The sequence below is a fragment of the Chrysochloris asiatica genome, unplaced genomic scaffold, assembly GCF_000296735.1.
Source record: "Chrysochloris asiatica unplaced genomic scaffold, ChrAsi1.0 scaffold00042, whole genome shotgun sequence".
In the NCBI taxonomy this organism is placed as follows: Eukaryota; Metazoa; Chordata; class Mammalia; order Afrosoricida; family Chrysochloridae; genus Chrysochloris; species Chrysochloris asiatica.
In genome coordinates, this window is record NW_006408560.1 from 7,949,433 (window position 1) to 7,972,125 (window position 22,693).

At 43.4% G+C, this 22,693-nt stretch overlaps 2 protein-coding genes across 3 annotated transcripts in view; one reads left to right on the top strand and one right to left on the bottom strand.

Annotated features, from left to right (window-relative positions):
* Positions 1-36: 36 nt before the first annotated feature.
* Positions 37-13,232, bottom strand: VPS72 (vacuolar protein sorting 72 homolog (S. cerevisiae)). Of its 2 annotated transcripts, none has more exons than XM_006861405.1 (6): positions 13,072-13,232; positions 7,026-7,178; positions 6,737-6,851; positions 4,886-5,062; positions 893-1,037; positions 37-597 (listed from the first exon to the last, which is right to left on the bottom strand). In XM_006861405.1, exons 1-6 carry the CDS (start codon positions 13,186-13,188, stop codon positions 210-212), a joined length of 1,095 nt encoding a protein of 364 aa, XP_006861467.1. In that variant the 5' UTR covers positions 13,189-13,232; the 3' UTR covers positions 37-209. The 2 variants fall into 2 exon arrangements, with proteins under 2 accessions (XP_006861467.1, XP_006861466.1); XM_006861404.1 differs by having other exon boundaries at positions 210-630; positions 13,072-13,188.
* A 7,607-nt stretch (positions 13,233-20,839) lies between these two features.
* The window catches only part of PIP5K1A (phosphatidylinositol-4-phosphate 5-kinase, type I, alpha), a 45,199-nt gene continuing 43,345 nt past the window's right edge, over positions 20,840-22,693 (top strand). The window contains exon 1 of the mRNA XM_006861406.1: positions 20,840-21,318. Coding sequence (XP_006861468.1) covers positions 21,237-21,318 — 82 coding nt within the window. The 5' untranslated portion in view covers positions 20,840-21,236. The remainder of the gene's footprint in view (positions 21,319-22,693) is intronic.

The window sequence follows — 22,693 nt, forward strand, 5'->3', positions numbered from 1 at the left end:
CTGGTTTCTAACCGTATAGTAAGCACCAGTCAAAAGGGATCATCAATTTTATTAGATTAAAAAAACATCAAACCAGCAGGAACTAAGGGGAAAGAAAAACGGGTTGGGGAAAGAAATATCAGAGAGGATAGAGAGAAGCAGAGAGAGGAGGGGGAACGTTGAGAGACCCAAGACGGAATAGTATAAAGGTTTCTAAGGAGTAGACATCTTCATTTGATAACAATTTTTTGACGCAAGGCTCGGGGCCCAGGGCCAGGGAGGGGCTCAGGAAGTGGTGGGCCAGGGCCAAGAGCTGAGGCCGTTGGTGGCAGTCCGTGGGCAGTAATGTATTTCTTGTAGGCCTCACGAATGATCTTGAAAGCTCGAGCAGTAGCATAGGGTATGTCTGTAACAGGGTCCCTGTATAAGGCTGGGCGATGAGTTACTGGGCAGACTTCCCGAACAGGGACTTTTGGAGGCCGACCCTGGGGGAACCATTCCTCGAATGTTGCATCATCACTAAATGTGATGAAGGTACGTGAGCAGCGGGGAGGGGGGATGACTGGTCCAGTTCCAGCATGGGGAGTCAATGCAGAAGCCGTGGGAGCAGGATCAAGTCTGAGGGCAAAAGAGAGAAAAAAACATAAATAAGGAGCTAAGGAGAGAAGAAAACAGATAACGAAAGAGATAAAAAATGAGGAGAGAGAAAAAGGAGGCAGACTGATAGTACATTTGAGAGAACATATTAAGTAATAGAGAAAAACAAGAAAGAGAGAAAGAAGTCAGAAAAAGAAAGAGCTGAAGGAAGGAATCTGAAAGATATCTGAGTGTTACGGTGAACTATGTGAGGAAGGTAAAGGGAATGGGGCAAGAGAATATGAACCCCTTTCCTTTTCCCTCAAGAATCACTTACCCTTCTACATCGACGTTCTCTTCCTTAGGACCTGGCTCCCCAACAAGTGGCACTGTCACGGAATGGTAGGTGATTATGGGCCCAGGGCACTTCCGTTTCTTGTGAACCTGTTTCTTTTTGTCAGCCTCAAGCCGCTCATATGTCTCTTCAGGGTAAAAAGAAGGAGTGAGGAAATGGTCAATGTTTCCCCTCTTCCTATTCCTCAGTACTGTTCCATGATCTTAATTATCTTCCTGGCTGTCTAGCCACTACTCAAGTCAACTATGAGAAGTCCTGTAACTAAACCCTCTGTTGTTGTTGTTGTGAAGTGCTGTCGAGTAGGTTCCAACCCATAGCAACCTTGTATAGAGTTTCAAAGGAAACGCTGGTAAGCTTGAACCACCAACCTTGCAGTTCAAACGGCTTTGCAGTCTGGTGCATTAACCCACAGTGCCACACCAGGACTCCTGACTAAACCCTCTAGCACCTCCTATTAGTTTTCTGTTTGATATTCTCAGTATCCACCCTGCTCTTCCTATATGTCTCAAGTATACTTGGTTCCTCACCCACACAGAAGTGTAGCAACTCACAGTTTGAAGGGACTCTCTGATGATAAGCCTGTTCATTCCCCCACAAAGGTACCAGAATTTCCTCTGAAAATGCCCTATCAACGTCCTTCCTTCCAAGGCAGCTCATTAGGCATCTCTAAACATTATAGGAGCCCCCATGTGGTGCTGGAGGATAAGCACGGGACCGGTAACTGAAAGGTCCACAGTTCGTTCAAACCCACCAATCGCTCTTGGAAACCCTCTAGTGTTGCTATGAGTGGGAACCAACTTGATGGCACACAACAACAGACATTATAGAGTTCTTTCTTTCCCAGGCTGAATTGAAATATTCTTCCTGATGTCACTGTTTTACTTTTTAAGGCCATTAGGGCTCAAGTCTCATCTTCCACATGATGATTCTTTAAACAGGTGAAATAAGTATCCGTGTCTCTATTGAATCCTCTCCAGGCTGGTCAGACCTATCTCACTGAACCATTCCTCAGACGACATGGTTTGAGTCACTCCTTCCTTTTGCTTCCACTGGGCCTAGCATACTCTTTCTGTTACTGTCCTTAGCACAGTCTGTGGCAGAGTTTGCAAGGTGTGAGATCATTTAAGTATTTATAATTGATTTATACAATATTTTACAGAAAAATATGAACTAGTAAGGAATTACATTTAAACACATAATTTTCTGGTTCCTCGTGAAAATTAAGAAAACCTGATAACCCTGGATCTGTATTCTCACATTGTAACAATCAGCCTACTGGAGTAATTGCTCCTTTTAGGCCCCCTTCTCCAATTTACCACAGGGCCCCTAGACACTATATTGACACTGTTCTAAAGCATTCTGATGTTGGTTATGTCTTTCTCTTAAAGGGTAGTGACTGTAACTCAGATTATCTATGTAGTACCAGGCATGCAGCATTCTGCACATTACAGGACTCAAACAAAATATTCCTAGTCCCTGTCCTCAGAACAAACTCCAATTCTGTGTCCTCCTTAGAAGTGTTCATGCAGCATGAACACAATCCTCTGTAAGTCTGACAAAAAAAGTCACTCTGTACACCCCTTCAGTGACTCAACATTTTTTCAACTTGATCACAGACTGACAACCCAGATCCCCTATTTTCAGTCTTGTAGTTTTGTTCTGCTCTGGACTCTTCCTTAACTTGAATTCTGATTGATGAAAATGTTTTCTCTTCCTTGATCCAGCCTCCAACTCTTTCCCTCCTCTGTAACACTTCCTTTATTGTTTGGAACTCCTACTTTATAATCAGCAATTCACCTATACCCTCAAGCTCCTCACTGAGCATCCTTTCCACAACTTGTCTTATCCATGATCCTCTAGTGAAGGCTGCTGGTTTTCTCACATCCCACACAGGAATGCCTGTGTCCCACACTGCAGCTTTCGGATCACTACTCCAGCCACCTACAAACTCCCTTCTTTTGAGACTGGTGTCCACAGTCTAGGTTACCCTTTCTCCCTCCTAATCACTGTCACTCCCTTACTCACTGAATACTTGGGCACTGACTTCCACTAGTTTTCCTCTCCGTTCCATTTGCTATCATCTTAAGTCACCCTGACCCTGGTGACTTCAAAGTCCACATGGGTACCCAGTTTATCATCTAATCTCTAAAAACCGTCTCATCTATAATACTTCAGTTCCTCCGTCCTGCTACAACTACAGCCTAGACTGTCACTGCCTGAAAGTATCACCCAACTCTAAAATGTTAAAATGATACATCCAAGGCTCTGACCACAATAGACTATCCTGTTTGCTCCGTGACTCAAGACATCCCTCTTTCTCTACCTCTTCAGTAGCTCGAGCAGTATATGGTACCTCCTCATTCTCACTATCTACCAGACCCCTCTAATCTTCATTTTCCTTTTTAATTTCCAGCTTCAATTCCTCAATTCATCATTTCAGTCATTCTCTTGCCAATCATCTAAATTCCTGCCAGATTTGGGCTGCTGAGTGCTACTGGAGAAAAATTACACAACAGGTGTTATGGATTGAATTGCTTTCCCGAAAATTATGCCTGTGGTTATAATTTCATTTGGGAATAGGTGTTCTTTATTGTGTTAACGAGATAGGATTAGTAAAGGATGTGTGTCGAGTCCATCTCTTTTAAGACACAGAGATTAAACAAGCAAATGAGAGACATAGAGACTGGTAGATGAGAGATGCCAGGCCATATGAAGATTGCTCAGGAGCAGACGTTCAAGGAGACAAAGACCTTCATCTAGAGCCAAGAGAGAAAGTCATCCTCCCTTAAAACCACTACCCTAAATTTAGACTTGTAGTTGCTGAAACTGTACAAAAATAAGTTTGTTAAAGTCACTAGTTTGTGGTATTTCTCTTATAGCAACAGTACTAGATACTACTCCACCATCCACCTATACACTCCCTTCTTATTTGAGACTTCTTTGGGTACTGTAAGAGTGGGGTACTCCTCTGATACCTAAAATGTAGAAGAGGTTTTAGAATTGGGTAACAGGTGGTGGTGGTAGTAGTAGTGTGCCGTTGAGTTGGTTCCGACTCATAGCGACCCTGTATAGGGTTTCCGAGGCTGTAAATCTTTATGGGAACAGAAAGCCTCATCTTTCTCCCATGGAACAGCTGGTAGTTTCGAACTGTTGACCTTCGGGGTCGCAACCCTATTCATAACCACTACGCTACCAGAGCTCCTTTGGGTAATGGGTAGAGGCTGGAAGTGTTTTGAGGTAACTTCTGTGGTTCAAACCCACCAGTTGCTCCTCAGAAACCCTATTCAGGGTCGCTATGAGTCAGAACTGACTCAATGGCACTTGACAACAACAACAATAGCAAAAGTCTAGATTGCTTGAAGAGACTATGGATAGAATTATGGACATAAAAGGCAATTCTGATGAGGGCTCACCAAAAGAACGTTTCATTAAAGTCATAGCAGTAGACACTGTATCTTGTTTAGTGAACAAGGAAAGCAACATACAAGTTATATAATAATTCTGCAGTCTTATAGCAAGTGAATGTTGTAGTTAAATGCTGTGGAGTCAGTTCCCACTCACAGCGAAGCTGTATCGAGTTTCTGAGGAGCAACTGGTGGGTTTGAACCGCTGACCTTGTGGTTAGCAGTCCAGTGCTAATCCTATAGCACCACAACAGGACTCCATAGAAAGTAAATAGGAGAACTAGAATTTGAGCACAGTCCTATGTTATTCTTCAAGATCACCAGATGCTCCTCGGAAACCCTATACAGGGTCGCGATGGGTCAGAACTGACTCAACGGCACTTCACAACAACAACCTCAACACAGGTTGCTATTACAAGTGCTCACAAGTCCACTGATCCAATTACCTACTCTCCCCTATTCTTTCTGAGTTGCTCATTCCAAATCCCTATTGCTCCAGTTCTACTCTTCCAAGTCTCACAGCTTTTCTCATGCTCCGTAGCCCCCCTACCCACTGAAACCAAGGACTGACCCAGTGAACGGAGGTTAAGCTCCTCTGTGATTTTGGCCTCCCTAAGCAGTTCCTCTTGAGTCAGCGGTCGCTCATAGTGGGGTCCCTTTCGCCGCCGTGACTGGCCCTGCCTTTCCTGTACCCGAAGAAATGTTTGTCGTGTATGCTCAGCTGTAGACTGACGCATGGACTTCCGACCTGAGAAGAGAATTAGAAAGGAAAAAAATCTTTGTAATCATGATTGCCCCCTTTACTCTTTTTTTTTTTTAATTATACTTTTTATTTGGAAATAATTTCAAACTTATAAAAAAAGTTGCAATAGTAAAAAAACACTCATGTGCCCTTTATTCAGATCACCTACTACAAACATTCTGCCCATTTGCTTTCTGTGTGTATATGTATTTATTTTTTTCTGAACCATTTTAAGTTGTATACATCATAGCCCTTTCCCTCTAAACACTTTAGTGTGTATTTCCTAAGAATAAAGATATTCTTTATATTAACTATAACATAGCTGTCAATCTCAGGAAATTTCACACTGATATATTATCTTAAATCTGTCATCCATATCCCAATTTTGTCAACCTACCCGTTAATGCCCTTTATATCATGTTTACTGCCTCCAGCAAGGATCCAGTGTAGGATGCAGAATTACATTTATTTATCACATCTCTTTAGTTTTCTCTAATCTGAAACTATTTCTAAGCCTTTGTCTTTTTTTACCCCACTCGCCCAGGTTAACACATCTTTTCTATGTTAGGTCTTTGTCTTTTATGACACATAACCATCTCCTCTAAAGGAAGCCCTCTTATACTTACAATTTATTCACTTTCTTCATAATTAGTCAAGAGGCTTTCCCCTTGATAAATACTATACTAATTGCTTGAGTAATCATAGTAATGTAAGGGAACAGATCAACCGATCTTTCAAATGTATTTTTTATTAGCTTGAAAATACTTAAGTTCTGTCCTCAATGATAAAAGATTTATCCTTCTGTGTTTTGCAATGACCTAATATTAAAAATAATTAGTAACCTCCTAATTTGAGAGGAGCATTCCAAAAATAAGCTAAATGGTAAAATTGAGAATTGGTTGCTTTGTTCTTTTATGTGTCTCTATGTGTGGCACTGTGGGTTAATGTGCTGGAATACAAAGTCTGTTTGAACTGCAAAGTCAACAGTTCAAGTTCACCAGACACTCGTCAGAAACCCTATACAACAGGCTCTATATGGGTTGGAAGTGACTTGACAGTGCTTAATAACAACAACATGGCCTACATGTAACTTCATTTTCTGCCACATAAAGTGAGCTATAAACCCTTTAAAAATTTTTTTTCATACTGATATTGTTGCTAAGTGCGTTGAGTTGGTTCCAACCCATAACGACCCTGTACAGGATTTCCTAGGAGCAGCTCATGAGCTTGAACCGCCAACCACGCAATCCAAACTGGCTCTGCAGACCAGCGCTTTAACCCACAGTGCAATAATCTCTTAATATAAGGCTTTGTATTCTATGGGCACTCAGGCAATTCTACGCTTATAGTACTCATCGTTATCTGATACTGAGTCCGCCTATCACCTGTCCTCTAGTCCTAGAAATAAATACATAGGATTATGCTTCCCAAAGGAGCTCTGGTAATGCAGTGGTTATGAGTTGGGCTGCTAATCTCAAGGTCAGCAGTTCGAAACTACCAGCTGTATAGCAGAAAGACGAGGCTTTCTGCTTCCACAAAGATTTATAGCCTCAGAAACCCTATACATAGTTGCTGTGAGTCGGAACTGACTCCATGGCACACAACCACCACCACCACACTTCCCAAAATCAGTCTGTGGGAAAACCACTCAGCCCACCCCCTAAAAAAATCCCTACTCACTGTCAGAACCATCATCCTGTAGTTCTAGTGGCAGCAATGCTTTCTCTTCTCGGGTCTTCTGAGAGCTACCAGCTGGGGTGCTGACCTTTCGAGGTCTCAGACTCTTGAGAGGCTCCTGGAGACAGATGGGGGATCAGAGACAGGGAACAGAAGAAACAGGGAGAAAGAGGCCTAGAATCTTCAGAAAACTAACACTGTAGCAAATGGGACTGGCGTGGGGAGTACTGGTTACTGATGAAGGGAGAATGGAAACTAAAGCAGCCCAAGAAAAGCAGGAATGCCTGTGTACCTTATAGGCCTTGGTGACTATTCGGCGTTTCCTTCTTGGCTCTTCTGTTTCTCCATCACTGGATGGTTCATCCCCTTCATCGATATCAAAGTCAGAGTCTACCTCATCCTCTGTGTCTGACTGGTCCCCTTGATACTCATCATCTCCTGATTCCTGATGGCAAAAGGAAAGGAGGAAGAACAACAAGGTAGCTATAAGCTATCACATAACATGGATGAACCTTGAGAACATTGTGTTGAGTGAAATTAGTCAGTCACAAAAGGTGAAATACTGCATAGGACCACTACTGTAAAAGACTAAGAAAAAGAACCCATACTAAAAGGGGTGGAGGAGAAAAAAAAATTCTTTGCTGGTTACTGGGAAGTGGGGGCTGGGGTGAAGGGAGGGAGGGGAAGGTGGAGCAGGAAGGGTAGGGAATAGCCACAGGATAGTTTGGGTGCTGGGAAGGGGGGCAATACACAAGAAGGGGAAGGGGAATGGAAGAACAAGGCGGATGGGAGAACAGTTAAGCAGGTTTGCATGAGCTAAGTGGGACAGAGTAAAGAATGATGTATGCACAACCTTGGAACAACAGGACTCTGGGATACAGGGATTGAGGCATGGTTTGAATGGGCGAAAGGGGGGAACTAATGTTAAGATGCTTGGCTGTCTTTTGAATCTTGGTTTCCCTTGCATGCCATCATAAAATAGACACCTGAGGGGTAGAGAAAGGAATAGCCAGAAATATCACCATAGACAGCTTATAAATCTGTCTTCTGCCTATAACTGATTGGAATACCTAAAATAGGGCTACAATGTACCCAGTGAAAGAGGCTTCCTGAAGAGCCGCTGCATTGCATAAGACCATAGCTGGAATCCTGACCCCCATCCAGAATCTTCTGAAGTGGGAAATCTCCACTTGAAAGGACAAGCAGACCAGCCTGGAGCGGCTAGAAGGCCAGAAGATACTTCTTGAAAGAAAGACTGACAGGAAAAATCAAAAACAATTAACAGCAGTCCAACTGACTACTATAAGAACAAGCAAGTTGCTTGCCCAGGAGACACCAAGGCAAGTGGTCGGGTCCCCTCAGGGCAAACCCCCTTCCAAGACTAAGACTCAAGGGGAATACACGAGCAGGCATGCCGTCTGACTGGTAACCACATGGGTCACCGATAAGGGGAAGTGAGGAAAAAACAGCAATGAAGCTGCGAGCTAAGTCCTACTGTGTTCAATAGACTCCTGTGAACCTAGGTGGAGATCTAGTTGGTCAGCAGTATGACAAGACCTGGGGATTCCTTGGCCCAGAGTCAGTGACATAGCCACAAAGGACTAGAGTGAAGAGTGAAGTGTCCAGCTGAGAAGAAATGAGGGCATACGCACAAGAACAACCACATTTGCAGATAATTCCCACTTGACCTGGCTTCAATGGCTGGATGATCAGAACTCAACTAGAAGAAGAAAGAAGAGGGGAAAAAAAAGAGTAATCTGATACAGTTTGATGAACTTGACCTATACCTATGGATGCAGTAGCTCAAAAGAGGGAACAAATCTTTACAGCGAGGATCATTCCTGCCCCCTCAGTACATAGGGTAGACAGGAATGGGCAACTTGGACATTGGCTACCCAAGATGGGGGGACTACAAAGGTAAGAAGTGACTGGCTTACAAGCTTTCAAGAGGGAGCCTAGACCCAGAGGGCGTGGAGGAAGGTAGAATCTCCACTGAGTGGAATCCAATCTGTCTGAGTGGGGCTGATGAAAGGAGATGCGGATAGGACTTTGTGGTACAATAGTGTGTAACTGCTATCAGGACTGTGAGGATTGGAAATGTAAAGGCAGACGTTTTGTAGCAAAAGGAGGGGAGGGGAGTGGTTGACTTTGCAGTCTAGGAGCGGGACCATCAAGGGAGAAGAGCGGAGTGTGGGACCCTACTCAGAGAAACAGTGATGCCAGAGATGGAGGCAGAGACGATGATGTGAAGAGATGGAGTGGCTGGGGACTCAAGACCCCAGAGAGGGAGAGGCGCTGTGTGCTGATGACAGAGAGGCAGGCTTGCGGGATATACCCTTTGGTTGTTTGATAATGCATGGAGGGGATTGTAACCATGGCAATGAAATGATATATGATAGGATGAATGTAAAGCCAATGTTCTCCCATGTAAACAATCACATAATTCACAATAAAACATTTATTTTTTAAAAAAGAAAAGAACAAAGTGACTGTGGACAATCTTAAGATTTACAGTGCTCAACTCCCCAGGTGAATTTTGTGAAGTTTGAAAATCACTCTTTAAGAGCAATGGTCTTCAAAACTTTTTTGGTCATATATCTACTCGGATATTTTTTAAGCAATTATGTATCCCTTTGTGATTTTTTAGTTGACATTCAAAATTTCTCATTTGTTTAAATAGATTAAAAGATTCAAATTTCTGGTATATTGTAATATTAATAATGTTTGCATGAAATTGTTAGATTACTCTTTTTAATGACTTCAAGAAAAGTTTCATGGCAAAAAAAAAAAAAAGGAAAGGAGGGCTGGCAGGCACTGGTAGATACCAATGACCTTCCAGGAGGAATAAAATCTCTTTGTTTTTCTGCTAAGAGTTGCCCCACATTAGTTCCCAAGGCAGTTGTTCATCTTTCTTAGAAAAAAAACATTCCTTGTTGACGGCATTTGGCTCCAGCACCAGCCCTTTCCAATATTCACTGACTGTCCTTTACCTACAGCAGGCTGTGTTAAGTGCTAGAGAACAAAAGGATATGGTTTAGTCTCTACTTTCTATGAGCTCACAGTCTACTGGAGGACAGGACATAATCATAAAAAGAAAAAGTTTTAATACAAGATAACACATACAGTACCAAATGACAATAAAATGTTACACTTTCTATTAAGTGGTATGGGAAGGTCTAAACCTTAGTCCAGGTGTCAGGGACAAATAGAAACTAGCGGTGGGAAGGATTTGATCTATAGGCCATGGTTTTGTTGAACTCTGCATTAGGCACTAAAGGATGAAGAGAGCTTGAGCTATGTTTAAAGTAATGGTAGTACACTTACAACTCATTTATCAATTACCTTGTTATCTGACATTTCATATTTATGATAGTCAAAAAAATCTATATGAATATCTTGCACATTTACTAAGTACATCTGGCAGTAACAAATGCCACGGTGCAAGACAAGAGGAACACTGGCTGTGATAGTTAAGGTTATCTGTCAACTGATAAGAGCTATGATTCAGTGATTTACCAGTTATGTAATGATGTAATGTGGCAGTTATGTAATGATACACTCATCCTCCATTTTCATGTAATGCAAATTTTCATGTAACACCTGGCCTTTGGAACCTAACCATGTTGGTAAGTGAGGAGTAGGTATAGTTATTTAAGACAGTCAAGAGAGAAGAGCAAATAGGGGAACAAAAGTACAGAAGCTGGAATGTGTAAAGCAAATTTATGGAATGCATTATGGAATAAGGATTTAAACCAAGTAAAGCAGAAGATTTGTTGCTGGTAAGTAGACTTCCTAGCTGAAGGCCTTTGGATCCAACACAATCAGTCTCATAACATTAATTGTCCTTCAGGTCTATCAAATTTGAAAAGAAGGTTGTTTTAGTAAATGTCAGGATAATAAAGTTATGATTTGAACCTGCAGGCTAGTGATTATCAATCCTCTCCCTCCTCTTACTTATCCTAGAACTGATAATTACTGTTGAAGTAAACTAAAGGCACTGTGAGAAATGTTTCATTCTTCAGGTATGTTGGGAGAACCAGTTGGGTACTATTACAGGTAATGGGGAAGCGTGGAAATGGGAAATATTTGGGGGAGGTGAAAACAGTGTTTACAAAGGGGTATTTGAGAAAGCTCTGAGGATGGTTATATGGACTTAAACACAGAGCTTGGAGTACAGCCTTAACCTGAAGGTGATGCAGGTTAGGGCTAGAATAGAATGACAACCAACATGGAAAGGAAAGGGATAAAGAGCACTTGAATTGGGTGGCACTTCAAACATGTGGCTCTCTCTTCAATCAGTAATACAGACCAACAGACTAATCTTGGTACATATGCTACCAAAGCAAGCAAACAATACTGACGGGTGACACTCCAAGCCAGCCAGAGTTCAATCTCGCACTGATGACCATCATTTCTTCTCAAGTGACATTGTGAAAGACAGCCTGGGAACACACTAATCTCCTCAGCTCTAACTGGTATTAAGTCAGATCACGAGAGGATAGTAGTTCAACTACACATTAGCTTAGTGCTAAACTGAAATGCTTTCACTAAATCATGGGTTTACTATCATTCCTTTGGCTTTTACTGAAGATCATTAATAGACATGACTAGATAAGAGAATCTACAAAACCACTATCATTGATATTTTTTAAATGATAAATTCTTTCTTGGATTTAATACTGAATAAACTTGTCTCTTTTGAAGTACTTACACACGCTTTTTATTTTTTTAAAAAAATTCTGGGATTAGATATCAGGAAGCTCACAGTTAAATTTAATATCAATTGTTAGGACCATTTCAGCATAGACTCCTAGCATAATTATCTGATCGGTCTCTATTTTTACTGTTCCTACTTTTTGTTTATATCATAAGCCTTCTTAAATCCTTTTTGGAAGCATCAAGAGTACATATTAATAACTACTCATAAAATGACAGGAATAGGAAAATGAGAGGGGAATTAGCATTGAAGGAGGGATGAGAAAGTTCTATTTTAAACTACTTAGGTAGGGCTAAGTAATGACTCCTAATTAGTCACTAAGTTCAGTGGATTCTATTTATTTTGTTTCTCTTGAACCCCCCTATTCATATTTCCCTTCCCACTGCCACAACTTCAGTTCAGGCCACCATCATCTCTTGCCTCAAGTTTTGCTGCTGACTAATCCAGTTTCCTAGTTTCTAGTCTTGTTCCTTCAAACTATTCTCCTCATTACAGAGTTTTATGTCGAAAGTACATGTGGAACTTGGACAAATCTTCTCAGTTCAAAGTGCCAAACACCTTAATGTGGTATTCAGCCCTTTATATAATCTGGTCCACGCCTATTTATTCCAGCCTTACGAATTTTTATCTCTCTTCATTCTCTGGAAAACGAGGGTAAGTGTACAGGTCTCAAATCAAACTTGGACCTCAATTCTTTTACACAGTCCATCCCACCCTTTCCAGTGTACTGACTGCTCCCATCCCCAGCCAGTCAAAGTCTATTTTCCATACTGTTTTACGCTTAAACATCATCCCTTCTTGGGTGCCTATCCCATTACAACTCTGGCTCCTATGGGTTACTATAGAACTCTATGTTTATCTCTTTATTTTCATGCTTATCAAACGATTTTAACTTCCCGTTGTTAACCCACTAGGATACGGAAAATAGACGGGCAGAGTGATGTTTTTAATACTGTTTCCTTAGAATCTATCACAGTGCTTGGCATGATCTGGGTTCCCAACGCTATTTAATGAATGAAATTCATTCATCAATAGAAATCTAACGAGCAACATTAGACTAGGCATGGGATGGAACATATACTGTTGAGCAAAACACATTCTCTAAAGTTATAGAGCTTACAAACTAATAAAACATAAGCAAACAAAATCTTTGCTTGTTACAAATCGAGGTATTTTCTATGAAGGCAAGAAATGGGGGCACTAGTTAAGGAATAGTTATCTAAGGAGACATTGAGACTTGAAAGCTGAAAAAGGAATGGGCTAAACCCTCCTAATTTTTGGAGAGAACATTTTCTATACCTCAGGTAAACAATCAGGCAGTTTGCCAATTAGTATATTTCTTGCGTGTGCTAGACTTCTGAATTCTGGTGAGATACAGTGAGAAATACACAGCAGATTTCTGCCATTCTCTGGGGTCTCCCTTTAAAGAGGCTCTCTCCATTCCTGGCCCCTTGAGCACTGTCCAGGGCTCTCTTTCACAGGACTTCACACTATATTCCTCAGACTTTGCCACCCGGTCTCGAGTATCAACGTCCAGGACTCACTCCTCTCTATCCCCGCCCCCTTCTTCTTTGTCAGGACTCCTCTTCCTCCCCTCCCTCTTCCTGGGCCCAGCTCTTGCCTCTGTGAAACCCCCATAAGTCGTCTGGTAGAACTCATCTTCCTCCTCGGCTTCCAGGAGCCCAGAAAGCCGGTTCCCGGCGGTCTTCCGGGGGGCTCGGCCCACAGCCAAACTCATGCCGTCCACCGAAACTGCGCTGCCGCCAGGGGCCTCTCAGCCAGCTCGATTCTCAGCGCTCGGCACTCAACACCACTACCTGCGGGTGGCCGACGAGACGGAAGCGGGGCGTTTGCAGGCAGAAGCAGCAGAGCTTCGAGGGCCTCAAGACTGCCGTATTCTTCAGCTCCTCCCACTACTGCTCTGAGTCTTCACGCCCCTTGCCCTCTCTCACTGACCCAGGCTATGACAGGATTCTATTAAGTGACACTGGGCACTCTAGTACTTTGGTGGTGGTGGTAGTGTGCCGTGGAGTCCGTTTCGACTCATAGCGACCTTGTATAGGGTTTCCGAGGCTGTAAATCTTTACGGGAGCAGAAAACCTCGTCTTTCTCCCGCTGAACGGATGGTAGTTTGGAACTGCTGACTTTGATATTAGCAGCCCGTCTCGTAACCACTTCGCAGAATTTGCGAGTCAATCAGTTTTCTTTTAGAAGAGGTAGGTCTACCCCTGCTCCAATCCGTTTTCCACTCTGCTGCTAGTAGGAACGTTTCTAAAACCCTATAGTTGACTTTATCATTCCTCTGCACAAAACTTTTAATGGTTCCCCCCATCTTCTACAGGAGCTCTAGTAGCGTAAAGGTTATGAGTCGGGCTGCTAACCTTAAGGTCAGCAGTTCGAAACTATCAGCTGTCCCGCGGGAGAAAGATGAGGTTTTATGCTCGCGTAAAGATTTACAGCCTCTGAAACCCAATTCAAGGTCACTGTGAGTAGGAACTGACTCCACAGCACATAACCACCATCGCCACCCATCTTCTACAGGATTAAGTTTCCTCAAGGCATTGTGTTTAAAAGCACAGCTTTAGAGCCCACAGATCTAATATCGAATGTGAGCTTTATAGTGGAGTTAATACTAATACTTCGGTGTGGCGCTGTAGGATCAGCACTGGACTGTGAACCATAAGGCTGGTAGTTCAAACCCACCAACTGCTCCTCGGAAACCCTATGAGTCGGAACCAGCTGTATGGCACTTAACAATAACAATATAACATAAACTTTTAAGGCTGTTCTAAAGATTACAAAATATAATTCTTGTTGATTGCTCAGCACAGTTTTAGTGGTTAAATGGTAGCTGTTTAGGAGGTAATGTTGTTGACTGCGTTGAGTTGGTCTGACTCATAGCGACCCTGTATAGGGTTTACAACGAGCAGCTGGTGGGTTTGCACCGCTGACCTTGCAGTTCAAACTGACCTTGTGATCCAGCGTATTACATATTATTAATATGGCCTCCAAGATCCTTCATAATTTACCCTTCTCCTTGCCTTTTTTTTTTTTTAATAAATGTTTTATTGTGAATTGTGTGATAGTCTACATGGGAGAACATTAGTTTTACATTAATTCTATCATCTATCATTTCATTGGCATAGTTACCATCCCGTCCATGCATCCTCACCCAACCAAAGGGTGTACCCTGTAAGCCTGCACCGCCCCCCCCCACCACAGTCCTCAGCCCCTTTCCATCTCTTGATCCCAAGTCCCCAGCCACACCATCTCTTGACATCGTCTTCTCTGCCTCCATCTCAGGCCTCACCGCTTCTCTGGGTAGGATCCCGCTCTCCGCTTTTCTCCATTGATGGTCCTGGGACTGAAAAGTTAATCACTCCCCTCCTTGCTACAAAATGTCCACCTTTAGATTTCCAACCCTCACAATCAGTCCTGATAACAATTATTCACTATTGCATCACAAGAGACCCATCTGTATTTTGTTTCATCAGCCCTTCCTGGACAGGCTGGATACTATTCACTGGAGACTCTACCTTCCTCCACGCCCTTTGGATCTAGGTTCCCTCTTGAAAGCTTGTAAGCCAGTCACTTTTTACCTTTGTATCCCTCCCCCCATTTTGGGTAGCCAATGTCCAAGTTGCCCATCCCTGTCTACCCTTTGTGTGGACGGGGTGGGAATAGTTCTTGCAGCAGGGATTTGTTTCCTCTTTTGAGCTACTGCATTTATAGGTGTAGATCATGTTTATCGAATTGTATCAGATGACGCTTTTTTCCTCTTCTTTCTTCTTCAGGTTGAGCTCTGTTTATCTAGTCATTGAAGCCAGGTCAAATGGGTATCATCTGAAAGTGTGGGTGTTCTTGCATTTGTCTGCCCTCTTTTTATCGGCTGGCTGCCCCGCTTTCCACTCTAGTCCTCTGTGGCTGTGTCATTGACTCTGAGCCCATGAGTCCCCCAGGTGTTGCCTTGCTACTGGCCAACCAGGTCTCCACCCGGGTTCACAGTAGTTTGCTGAACGGTGTAGGGCTTAGCTCGCCACTTCATTGATATTCTTCGGTCACTTTTCCTTCTGGGTGACATGCGTGGTTGTCAATCAAACCGTATATTTTCCTTGCATCTTAGTCTTGAAAGAAAGAATTTGCACTGAGAGGACTCGACCACTTGCCTTGATGTCTTCTGGACAAGCAACCTGTATGTTCTTGTGGTAACAGTCTGATTGCCCTTATTGTTTTGTATTTTTCCTGTAGGTACTTCTTTCAAGAAGTATCTTCTGGTTTTCTTGCTGCTTCCGGCTGGTCTGCTTGTCCTTTCAAGTGGAAAATTTCCCTGTCTCTGAAGGTCTGGATGTGGTTCGTCTCGTCTCCTTGCCTTTTTAAGGACCCCTGGTGGTGCTCTAGGAAAGTACTAGACTGCTAACCGTAAGGTCGCATTTAAACCCACTTGTCATTGATGTGGGTTCCTAGTGTGGACTAAGCACACAACTATAGTGTTGATTTGAATCACAAGGTTGGCCGTTCAAATCCACCAGCCACTCCTTGGAAACCTTATAACAGGGTCGCTATGAGTTGGAACTGACTCAAAGGCACTTAACAATAATAAACAGTCACTGGTGTCGTGCTATAGGATAAACACTGGACCGCAAAGTCCCCCAGTTCAAACCCACCAGCCACGCCTTGGAAACCCTATACAGGGTTACTGTGAGTTGGACCCACAGTCCTGGTGTGGCACTGTGGGATAAAGCACTGGACAGCAAAGTTGCTTTGAACCACAAGGTTGGTGGTTTAAACTCACCAGCCACTCCTTGGAAACCCTATACAGGAGTGCAATGAGTTGGAACCAACTCTACAGCACTTAATAACAACAATGAGTCAGAACCAAGTCGATGGCATTTAACAACAACAACAGTCACTCTGAGACATCACCACCTACTTGTATATCCTATTCCAGCATCACTCCCCTGAACCTAATTCTTTGTTATGACTCCATGGTTTTTCTTCTCCTTAGAATCCCTGTTCTTCTTGTCCTGTTGGCCAAATTCTCATTCTATAGGACAGTAGTCTCTCATATTCATTCTTCTCTTTCCAGGTACAGTTCCCATAACTATGTGGAGCATGCTTCTGGAATAGTTCCAGTTTAAAATCATCTGTGACGTTTTTAGGATTCTGTGTCAACTTCTGTTCTCATTTTTTAATTCTGAAAATATGGTTAATAAACTATAACACTTGTTCATAATCTGTGATGAGACCTTTTATTATAATGATTTATGTGTCTGTCTCCCTTGCTGGTTTATTATCTTTTTGAGGTCAGGGAGTTGATCTTCATCTATTATACCCGGAACTCTTATGGTGCCTGGGGTAGTTGTGGCTAAATAATGTACATTAAATGGCTGAGTTAACGAATGACAAATTGAGTGAATAAGTACCTATCCTCTTATCCTTACTTTTATGTTGCTTTTGCCAGCCACTTGAATTTTTATTTTGGCCACTCCATTCTGACCTTAGCAATTGTTTTAAGATATCAAGGACGCTTTCCTAAAGTTGGATGTGTGTGTCTTTCAGTCTCTATTTTATGGTTACCAGATTGCCCCCTTTCTGAAATAATATATTGGTGAACTCCCTTTTTCACTTCCTTGGGGGCACCAAACCAACTTGTCCTGCCCTGCCCCAGCTTCCACACCCTGACAAGTCACCCCAGTTCTGTTATGCCAGGAATGTTGATGGGGGAGGCTGGCTCGTGACTCACAAGGCACTTTAGGGATGAAGTTGGAGTAGGAACAGAGACAAGGTTGGGGTTGGGGGAGGATAGGCAATGTCTGCTTTTTAAATACCCCTAGTTCTACTTGTATTTTGCTTTCATCCATTCGAATGTTCATAATGGTGTGTGTTCGGCACCTACTTAGTTTCAGACACTGTTCTAGATGCTCGAGCTATAAAAATGGTTAAGATGTCTTCTTTGTGCTGAAGTGTTTAGTCTTATAAAGGGGAAAAAATAATATGCAGACTAACATAATACAGCGTGGTGGATATGTAATAGTAACCATTTTCTGGACTCCTGATATGACTCTGTAGGATCAGCACTGGACTTCAAATTGTAAGTTCAGCAGTTCAAACACATCAGCTGCTCCTCAGAAACCCTATACAGGGTCTCTATGTTTCTGAACTGAATCGATAGCATGTAACAACAACAAAGGAGAAACTAAGACCTCCTAAGAAGCTACAAAACAGGAATCTCTTATTTCAGGAGTGCTGAATTAATTTACCCCTTCATTCAAGTGACAAATGAAATCCCTTGTTTAACCTACTGCCTGTGTAAGTCAGGGTTTATTGGATCTATTAGAAACACCAGCTGACATCTGTAACTCAGGAAATGGTAGCAACTCTGTGCTTTTTATGGAAGCAAAGATAATTTAGTTAAATATTTATTGAACACCTACTAGGAGCCACGGCATCCTGGTGTGCCACTGTAGGATACGTGCTGGACTGCTAACCACAAGGTTGGCTGTTCAAACCTACCTGTTGCTACTTCAAAACTTTATAAAGGGACGTTATGAGTCAAAACCTACTCGATGGCACTTAACAACAATACTGTGTGCCATATCCCATATGAGGCAGTGTGCCCCCACATAGACCCTTTACAGTGTAGTTGGGTGGGGGAGTATAGGTATAGGCATCAAATACTTCAATCCTACACAGTTGTACTACTGTGAGATTACAAACTGCAATGCAATTATTTGAAGTTTGTCTACTTTTATTGCCCAAAAGAGGACGAGGAATCCAGTAGGTGGCAGTAGGTGGCAGCAGGGAAACAATAATTTGAATGTTGGTGGAGGAGGGGTTTTTGTTGTTGTTAAGTGCTGTCAAGTCAATTCTGACAGGGTTTTCGAGGAGCAGCTGGTGAGCTTGAACTGCCAACCTTGCAGTTCAAATGGCTTTGCAGTCTGGCATATTAACCCACAGAGCCACACCAGGACTCCGGAAGAGGGGTAGAAAGGGTTATTCTATGGAAGTTGAGGTCCTAGATTCCCTTTCAATATCCCAGAAGACATATGGATAGAATAACTAGGCCATCCTTTTTTTTTTTTAACTTTTTATTGTGAATTAAGTGAAGCTCTACTGAACAGATCACTAGTTTTACATTCAACAAATTACACACTTCGTTCCCTCTCAATAATTGCAATCTCCTCAATAGGACATCCCCTATCCCATTGCCTGGAGTACAGATGTGGCACTGTGGGTTAATGTGCCAGACTGCAAAGCTGTTTGAATGCAGGTTTGGCAGTTCAAGCTTACCAGCTGCTCCTCGGAAACCCTAAAGAGGGTTGCTATTGGTCGGAACCAACTTGATAGCACTTCATAACAACAAATCCCACTGCCTCCTTGTGTTGCTCATTCCTATTTTTATCCCAACCCCTCTGAATTTTATCCTTAGTAAATGCTGCCCTTTTGATCTTAAATGGTTGGTCATTCTATGATGTGTGTACCTCAGTATTATTGTTGTCCCCCTTATATACCTATCTATTATTTCACTGAAAATTGAGCCATGGGAAACCAGGCCATCATAAGGGTTAGAAAACCTAAGTTTATTTTTCTTTTCATTCTTCCTCATTTATTCATTCCAAAAGTAATTATTGAGACTCTACAAGGTACACCATGTTACTGATGAAAATCAAAGACTATGGTCTTCAAGGTGCATTACACTCAACATAAAACAAAGCTCCTCACAACTGGACCAATAAATCGTGTCCTGATAAGCAGAGAAAACATTGAAGTTGTCAGAGATTAAATTTTATTTGGAGCCACATCAACACTCAGGGAAATAGCAGTCAAGAAATCAAAAGATGTTTTGCATTGGGTAAATCTGTTGTGAAAGACTTCTTTAAAGTGTTAAAAAGCAAGTGTCACCTTGAAGATTAAATTGTGGCTACCAAACCATGTTATTTTTAGTTGCTTCATATGCATGCAAAAGCTGGACAACAAATAAGGAAGACGAAGAAGATGTGATGCCTTTGCATATGGTGTTGATGAAGAATATTGAATATACTATACGCTGCCAGAAAAATGAACAAATCTGTCTTGGAAGAAGTATAGTGCACCTTAAAAGTGAGGATGGTGAGTCTTTGTTTCATTACTTTGGACATGTTATCAGTAGGAATCAGTCCCTGGAGAAAGACATAGTGCTTAATAAAGTAGAGGGTGAACAAAAGAGTAAGACCCTTAATGAGCAAGATTGCTACAGTGGCTCAAACATAGCAACTGTTTGAGGGAATGGGGAAGGACCGTGTAGTGTTTTGTTTTGTTGTACGTATGGTTGGAGTGAGTCAGAACGGACTGGATGGCACCTAACAACAACGACAACTTACACAATCACAGTGAGAATCATGGTGAGGAGCTGGAGATACGAGTAAACCAATTCCTGTTCTTTACTAGCTTACAAGGGGAGAGCTGTGCCTCTGTAGAATAAGCACTGGACTACGAACTGTGCAAGCCCACCAGCTGTTCTGGGGCGATAGACGAGGCTTTCTGTTTCCACAAAGATTTACAGCCTCGGAACTGTAATAAGGTTACAGTTACAGGGGCACACTGCCTAGGACACCCAGTGTTAAAAGGTTTACAGGATTTTTCTGAGTTGGAACAGACGATACTTTAACTACAACAACAAAATAGTTTACAATGTGTCTAGACAGTTACCAAGATTAAATGATGGGAATGGAGCAATTTCTGTTTTGTCTCTAAGGCCTTTGGAGCATTGAGAATTGACAGCTGAAGACTAACGATTTGGATCATGTGAAGGTGGTGATATGGTTTAATGGTCTTTCATGGACCGTTTTGACAGGCTTCATTCATTCATTTATCAAATATTTACTGAACTCCGTCACTGTGCCAAGCATTGTGCTTGAGGCAAGCAAAAACATAGATGTTTCAAATGTCATTCCGACTCACGTTAAACTAATAAACAAGGCAGTAAAGCCGGAAAAGGGCCAGAAAGGATGGCTGGTGGCTTGTGATGTTTTCTGATATTCGATTGTTTAAGGTCTCAGGCTTGACATAAACGCTTTATTCCGGAGTTCTTTCCTGGGCTGTGATTTTGAGAGGGCCGGCTCCGGAGCTCAGAGTCCTAACCCTAAACCTTTCAAAGAACCGGACCTAAATTGAACCAACGAACCACCGTAGAGTTGGTCAGCCGACCTAGGCGCGTAAGTCTTCTACCGAGGATTCGTCAGAACGTGGGGGCCTGCATCACGTGACCCATACCAACCTCCCTATTGGCTCCGTTCCTCTCGAGACCGCCCCCCTCTAGAGAGGGGATGGACCCCCTGAGAAGGTCGAGCGCATGCGTCCTGTCCGGATTTCCCTGGACTCTCTGAGTGGAGCTGTAGGGTTGGGCGACAAACAAGCTGTAGCCAGGAAGAGGGGGGGAGGGGACGTTCTCTCCGCCCGGGTTTCTCACGCCTCCTTATGCCTTTAGGTGTGGTTTGGTTCCAACGCGAAGTCTCGGGAGCTGGTTGCGCCTGCTTACTCGTTAAGGAAGAAAATAGCCCAGCGGAAAGTGGTTAAAGTTGCTAAGGGGTTGTGAGACGGACGTTCTCCCCCAGATGCCAGCCGAATGGTGCGGCCCTGAACTGGTCTGGGAGCCGGCCCGACGTGTCTGAGAGAGGCCCCGGAGGGGGCGGGGAGGTGGCTTACAGGACGCGGGTTCTGTAAAGAGACGTGGGAAAGATTCGAATCCGAGAAGAGGAAGAGCTCAATTGAAAGGGAGCGAGGGCGCTGAGGTGGGGGGCTACCAAGATGGCGACGGCCTCCAGTGGGCCGTCGGCGGTCGGGCTTTCACCGGCGGATTCCGGGGTCCCTTCCTGCACCTCATCCTCAGGTAAGCGGAGCGGGGCGTGGGGAAGGGGTGAGTGACTGCGGGGATGAGTCAAAGAGCGAGACCTCGGGGGCACCTGTAGCCGGAGGTCGCCGAGGGCTTGCTGGTAAGAGGACAGAGGGCTGGACTTGCCGGTGGCTGGGCTTTCGCAGCGGGCAGGGAAGAGTATGAGGAAAGATGGGTTCCCTTGAGAAAAGGGAAGCTGTCGAAAACGTTGGCAGTCTTCCGAGGAGACCGGCTGGAGGACTCGGGAAGGGATGGAGATTAAAGGTGGGGGTAGGAGGGGAAACCCAAGGGAGGAAAGAAACTCTTGTCAACGGAGCGCTGGGAAGTAGAGAGGAATTGGTGTGAGAGGCAAGTTGATTGTGGGGTTAATAAGGCTCCGCAGCGCGGAAGAGAAGCCGTGGGACAGAAAGGTGTGGAAGGGTTACAGACGTTGTACATTGCTGGGGAGTGAGGGCAGCGTGAAATGTGTGTGGTGGGAGTTGTGGGGGCTGGCGGTTTCCTCAGAGACTCTCCCCCCTTATCCCCCCATCAGTCCTTCTCTCCCGTCCTCGCGCCCCCTTACATTTTCTCACGAGACCTTCCTGTGGTTGACGCCTGTCTAGACTACCTAACTTTGAGAACGAGCGGGCATTTTTGAAAAGAGGTCGAGGAATGTAGAAAATTCGGGTCCAGAGATTAAAAATCATCGGGGAAGGTGAAATCACAGTCTCCAATTGCAGTAGAGGCTGAGGGCAGTGATGCTGGCAATTAGGCTTTAGAAAGAAGATGGGGTAGGATATTGCATAAGAGGAAATGAACTGGAAGAATTCTTAAGATGTATCAGGAAATTGGAACTTGGAGAATGGAGCCAGGGAATAGAGAGAGCTCCAAGCAGTTAGAAACTAACTAAGGAAGACTGAGGGAGGGCTGAGGAGCCCAAAAGAAAAACAACAGACTGTGTGTAGGAGGGAAAATGTGGTGGTGGTGGGGAGTTTTGAGTCAGAAACTGTTCTAGAGGTTCCATCAGAAATAATCTGGTGTCCCACAGGGACTGTGAACAGGAGAGACTGCGAGATGTTGGATGTCTTAGAGATGTTGACATTTCCTTAGGCCTAGGATTGCATCCATGCCATTTTGAATTGGCTGACTAGAAAGAAGGTTCCATCTTTCACATTCCACCTAAACTGAACTAATGCATATTCACAAATACCCTCTTCATGAGCTGCAGTCTGTTTTTAATTTCTTGAGAGGTGATTTTTGCCTTTCCTATAAAACATTAGAGGGCCAGAACAATTCATGTTGTGCTCTGAGCTTCAGTTTGGATACCGTGGCTCCTTAATTGAAACTCCCTTAACCTTATAGTAACCCACAAAAAAGAATGATTGTGTATAGA